The sequence below is a fragment of the Neltuma alba genome, unplaced genomic scaffold (genome assembly GCF_004799145.2).
Source record: "Neltuma alba isolate B1F8T4 unplaced genomic scaffold, ASM479914v2 tig00012480_pilon, whole genome shotgun sequence".
Lineage (NCBI taxonomy): Eukaryota > Viridiplantae > Streptophyta > Magnoliopsida > Fabales > Fabaceae > Neltuma > Neltuma alba.
The window spans coordinates 1-6,367 of record NW_021636955.1 but is presented as its reverse complement, the minus strand read 5'-3'; the positions used below and the strand labels follow the sequence as shown (position 1 = coordinate 6,367).

Sequence of the window (6,367 nt, the reverse complement as noted above, 5' to 3'; positions counted from 1 at the left end):
ATAATCAGAATTTGATAATTCCGTATAATTTTTATTTGATAAAAAATGAGAAATTATTTTATGTTAGTCTGTACTCAATTGAAATAAAAATATTAGAAAGTAAAATTCCTGAAACTAATAAAACATAACAATAGGGGCAAAATTTAGACCATTCAATGCCGTAATAAGAAAGGAGAATCGAAAAAAAATCTTTTAATTTAAAATTTCTGTTTGTTATATTTTAATAACAATAGACAATATTTAAAAGATGAATAACAACATATTTTTGTAGTCCTTCTTGATTTGAGATTTTAAAATTTTAAAAATATTCTTTTTGAGATTTTTCCTAATATGAATGGTCCAAATTACTGCTCAAATTTGGCAAAAAATGGATTTTGGAAGTTTGGTCTCAGTCCCCGGCAATGAAAATTTAAATTACAATAAATCAAATTAAGAATTAAATGAAATCATGAATGTCAAATCTATGTAAATAATAAAATATCATCTCCCTTTATTTATAATTTATAAATAAACTCTGATCCGTCACTGTTTACATATCCGGGATCCCAGGTCCCTACCAACCTGGCTTTATACATGCCCATGCGTTTCACGTGATAGCTCTTATTTCTTTTTTGCTCTTGATAACCATAGCTCTCCTTATTTCTTCATACTAAATAATATAATTTTTTTTTGTAACGTTTCATTGTATATTACTCCTCAAGTTCTTAATATAATACCTATTTAACTAATTTGATTAGATTAAGAAAATTAAATAAATTAGTTAATTATAAAAAATATGACTTTTTTTCTTTAAAATATCATAATTATCTTTCTTAATATCCTCTTCTCTCACTTATTTGATTATAATTAAGGGAGTATCCATAGGGATAATTTAAAAAAATTGATAAATATGATAAATAGATCTTATATTTAGAACTAAAATTAACTTAATAATTAGATCCTATATTAAAGGATTAGAGGAGCATCATATTATGAATACCTAATGATTTTTATTGGCGTACAATTTATACCTTCTTGTTATTGTGCTATCTCAAAACCTTATTATAAGAGTTGTTTGATTAATTTGAATTATTAAAAATGCCTAATAAATTAATTAAGGTTAATATAATTTTTATCTCTGAAATTTGAGTCCATTTTGATTTTGGTTCGTCAAATTTCAAACTTGTGGTTTTAGTCCTAGAAATTTTGCCTGTCTTAAAATACTAGTCCTTAACGATACAACAGTATTAAAATCTGCTGAACTGTCATCGATGATATTAAAAGGGTTGATGTAGACTTACTAGATAATACTTAACTAGATCTTATATGGATAATAGAGTGCAATATAGTGAATAACTTTTGAAAACAAATAGCAATAAAGAAAAAACAAGAGGCTAAAAAGCTACATTTTTAGGATTTGTTTCTTTTTTCCTCTCTCCTGTTATCCATACAAGATCCAGTTAGGTGTCATAAGATGAGTTTACACTATCACTTTAATGCTGTTTATAACATTTTAGTCGATTTTGACATTGTCACACCTCAGGAACTAATGTTTTAACACGGACTAAACTCTAACGACTAAAACCATGAGCTTGAAATTTAAGAAACTAAAACAAAATAAACCTAAATTTTAGGACAAAAAATTATATTAACCCAATCTCTATGTATACTGTTAGATCATATATCATTTTATAAGATATGTAAATTAATTTGAGAAAAATAATAAATATGAGAGACAAAAAATTTAAAGTCTTATATTAAAAATCAAATCCAACCCTATAACTGACTTCTACGTTAATCACAAAGTACAACTCATTTTTTTTAACTATGCATAGGTATTTTCAATTGGAGACAGTCTTATCGGCATTAAATATGAGCATTTTTTCTAGCATGGATTTGAACTTTGATTCGTCATATTGTGAGGGACTAATCATTTTCACTAAATCCAACCTTATTAGTAGAGTACAATTAATTTAGAAATACATAATTTATAATATATACAAAATTAGTTGTAATAATTATTGTAATTTATAATTTATGATAAAACTTAGTTACAATTTATAATATATACAAAAATATATATATATATATATATATAATATATATATATAAAGACACAGTCTTATTTGAGGTAGTGTACCCCTCTTCTCTAATATAGCCTATAATAATTATTGGGGGTTGGATTTATTTTTAAATATAAAATTTCAATTATTTTTTTATATTTATAATTTTTTTCTAAATATTTTACACTGTTTATAATTAACTAATTTATTTTAATTTTTTAAATCTATCAAAGTTGTTTACGTCAAGAAAGACGGAGTATTCTTTTTTTTTTTTAATATATATATTTGGGTAATGTTAGACCCAAATAGAGGTCAAACACAGTCTTGAAAATTTTTAAGGAATTACTTAAATAACAAGGATATTTTAGGAATGACAACACTTATTTATTATAAATAACCAACTTAACTTACTTCCTTAATTTCTCCAAATAAGTCAATTGGGTCTTATAATTAGGACCGGAGGAGTAGTATACTATGTTCACCTAAAAATTTTAAATTTAATTCAATAGCAGCCAACCTGTCATGAGCACTAATAATCAATTTTAAGAACAAAAACAATATTATTAACAGTGCCAAGGCAGCCGCAGCCCCCGTTTGTTAGTATAAAACTTTGGTGCGTCCCTGGCTCTGACCTCATATGCCAGTCCCTTTCTACGTTCCTTGTTTTTGTAGTCTCGAGTTATTTACTTTTTTTTTTTTCTTCGATCTGGTTATACTATGTAGTAATTTTACGGAAAAAAAAATGAACTAAAAAGATAAGCATGTGAGAAATTAGAAATTAGAATGGTGGCCGGCTGGAGGATAAGAAACGACTAGTTTCATGTGAATTAGAGTTATTTTTTAATGAGAACTATTTACAAGCGATAAAGATATTTTAAGAAAAAAATTATAAATTTACAAAGCAAAGTAAATTAGAACATTATATTTAAAATTAAAATAAACTTTTTAATTATATTTAGAGTTGGAAGAGGTATTTTTAAATTTGCTTAGGTTTAGTCGCATAATTAGTTATTCATTTGCAAAAATAATAATAAACATATAAAATAGATTTTATATTTAAAATTAATATTAATTTTTTTGTGTATCTTTTTCCAGATCTGTACAAAAATGAAATAAACCCTGAACCGTCACTGCTTACGCAACCACGAGCCCAGGTCCCCACCCACTTCCACTTACCCCTATATGGGCTAGCTGGATGCTCGTACTATAAATAATATACTCCGTCCTGTTTTAAATATAAAAATAAAATAGTTCTTCTATTTAGATATATTTGTAATCTTTCTTCTTCTTCTTTTTTTCTGGTGAATTTTTTACATAGGAATATCGGCTAGATCCAATCACTTATCACATCCCATTTACTGCCTGAAGGATCGTATTATTTGTAATCTTTTCATTGCATATTAATATACCCCCGAGTAGAGAGAAATTTTTTTCGTATAATTTTAATTCTTATTTATTATTTTATTGATTTTATTTTAGAGGATATAATATATATTAAACAGGAATGAAGTTAGAAAATTATTAAATTTTAATAAAGAATTAATAAAGTAAAGATTTTCTTTTAATTTGTTTGAAATATATTATAAATGACTTATAAAAAGTACGAATTAAAAAATATATTATGATTTTCATTGATATACAATTTATGCTTTCATGTTAATTTAACAAATCTATAATACAACCTAATAATGGGCAAGGGATGATATATGCAAAATACCATGATTTAATTAATAATCCACATCCTACGCAACATAATGTATTACTATCTCCGGTTTTTACTATAAAATCTAGTTTCCTATTTACAAACTTTTTTTTACCAGCGTTGTTTATTTAGAAAATAAATCTTATATTAAGAATGTGAAATAGTTTTTTTTTTTTTAAATTTTTTTGGTCAAGTTGAATACTAAAGTAAAAGTCTAATCTAATCTTGTTTGACCTAAGGAATATATATTATTCCTTTCGCTTCAAAATATAAGTATAAATTTTTTAAAGGAATTTGTTCTTTATAGGCTATAATGTGAATTAATCTAATTATTTAATATATTTTTTATTTTTATTCTCCCACTTACTACCTCTTCATAAATAAGAGTGTTTTAGAAAAATAAGTTATATTTTTACATACTATTATTTTTAATCAATTTTAACTACCTTCATGAGTTCCATAATTTAATCATTGGATACTTATATTTTGAATCGAGGGATTATTATAAATTTTTTCAGAGCATTAATTGATTTTATGAGAATACTTTTATTGGTACATCTTAATGGATAAAATTTTTATTATTATGAAAATTTTAAGAAATTAATATTTTATTTTTAATTAAGATGTTAAATTGATTTCTTAACTTGAGACTATATAATAATAAGGCTTAATTATTGAGTTTTATAATTTTAAAGAATGTTATATTTTTATCTTGATATTATTTTTAAGGGAATACTATATCTTAGACGGAAGTTATTATATATTTGTTACTACCTCTTGTCCTATGTATAAGAGCCAGTTGACTAATTTGAAGAGATTAAGAAAATAATTTAAGTTAGTTATTTGTAATAGATATATATTATTTTTTAAAAAAAATATCTTTACTAATCAAATGTATTAGCTAGAGTTATCATTGTTAGAAAGATTATCTTGAAAAAAAATATAAATATGATAGACAAAGTGAATTGAGGTCTTATATTTAGGATACAAATAAAAGCTAAATAATGTCTTATATTAAAAATCAGAAGTAGTAATAAATAAGCTAGTTTTTATTGTTTATAATTTTTTAATAATTTGTTTGGAAATAAGGCAAAAACCTTAGTCTTACATGATCATGCGAAGTTTTGGTTCAAATGCATGAAGATTGAGCAACCCGTTTGTGGTCAACTCAATCATTGTTTGGTCTTTGTACGTTCCTATATTAAAAAAAACACAACGTATGAACATAACTTAAGTTTAGAAAACCAGCCGTTTCGTCCCACATAATAGGCAACTTAAACTTTTGTTTTTTTTTTTTTTGTGGGGGAGGGGCGGGGGATTAAACAAAGTTAGTACATTGAGCCAGGTAAGGCGAGTTTGGTTTGAGTGATCAGCGTGGCGATCAACGTCAAGATATTTCTTCTTGTAGTGAGATATACATAGTTTTTAATATAAGACTTTTTTAGATGAAACAAAAGTATTTTTAAATCATACTCCTCCGATCCTTAATATCTGACCCAATTGTTAAGTTGATTTTAGTCTTAAATATAAGACTCATTTATCATATTTATCAGTTTTCTCTAAATTATTTCTGTGAATACTCCCTCAACCATAATCAAGTAGAAGAAGGAGAGGGGTATTAAGAAAGATGATTATGATGTTTAGAAAAAATATGTCACATTTCTTATAATTAACTAATTTATCTAACTTTCTTAATTTAATCAAATTTAGTTAAATAAGTTTTATATTAAGGATCGGATAAGTATTAGACTTGAAACTAATTTTTTGAGCTAGGAGCGGTTAAAAAATAACCCTCTCAACAAATATGTTGTCTAAAATTTAAACTTATGTTCTCTTTTTCAAGTGAGACGGCTACTGTTTTAATTACAAATTGCATTATAAAATTGCAAAGGAGAGCGCCCGCCTAATATTATATCCTTCTGGGGAGGCCATCACTAAACCATGCACCATCATCCTTTTGCTATTTAAGTGTCTATTGATTTCTTCATTCTCTTCATTCTTCATACCGTCGTTGACTCAAGAGGCTCATCACGCTTAGAAGAAAGCATGGCACTCACGGCGGCGGCTCCGGTGAAGGTGGTGGCTATCTGTGGTTCACTGCGTAAAGACTCATACAACAGAGGCCTCATTCGAGCTGGTTAATCCGTCAACTACTGCTCTCATCGTTCTCTCTATCTCTCTCTGTTCTGTTTGATTTTGATTGTTAGGTTAATATATGGTTCTGATTTGGGATTTGGATCTGTGATGCAGCGATCGAGTTAAGCAAAGGAGACATTGAAGGTCTCCAGATTGAGGACGTTGACATTGCTGCTCTGCCGATGCTGAATACGGATCTTGAAGAAGATGGGAGGTTTCCGGTGGAAGTGGAAGCGTTTCGCCGGAAGATTCTGGAAGCCGATTGTGTTTCTCTTCGCTTCTCTGGTATAATTATTCCGTCACTGGTAATTGCTTTAGTCTGTTTCTCAGAAGAAACATTTTCCAAAAATTGTCTGCAGTTTTTTTTTTTTTAAAAAGAAGCAACTTCGTTTTCATTTCAATTTTTTAAAAAAAAAAGTCCTGTGAATGATTTTGCTGATATTGTCCTTTCTATTTTGTCACTCACGTTTGCTTTTTTTTTAAAAAA

General features: G+C 26.9%; 1 protein-coding gene across 1 annotated transcript; it reads left to right on the top strand.

Annotated features, from left to right (window-relative positions):
- Positions 1–5,787: 5,787 nt before the first annotated feature.
- Positions 5,788–6,185, top strand: LOC114727509 (NAD(P)H:quinone oxidoreductase-like; the record flags this gene model as incomplete). The annotated part of the gene is made up of 2 exons (XM_028914205.1): positions 5,788–5,881; positions 5,995–6,185. Coding segments are annotated over exons 1-2 (282 nt in total), but the record flags the coding sequence as incomplete, so codon positions are not given.
- Positions 6,186–6,367: the final 182 nt, after the last annotated feature.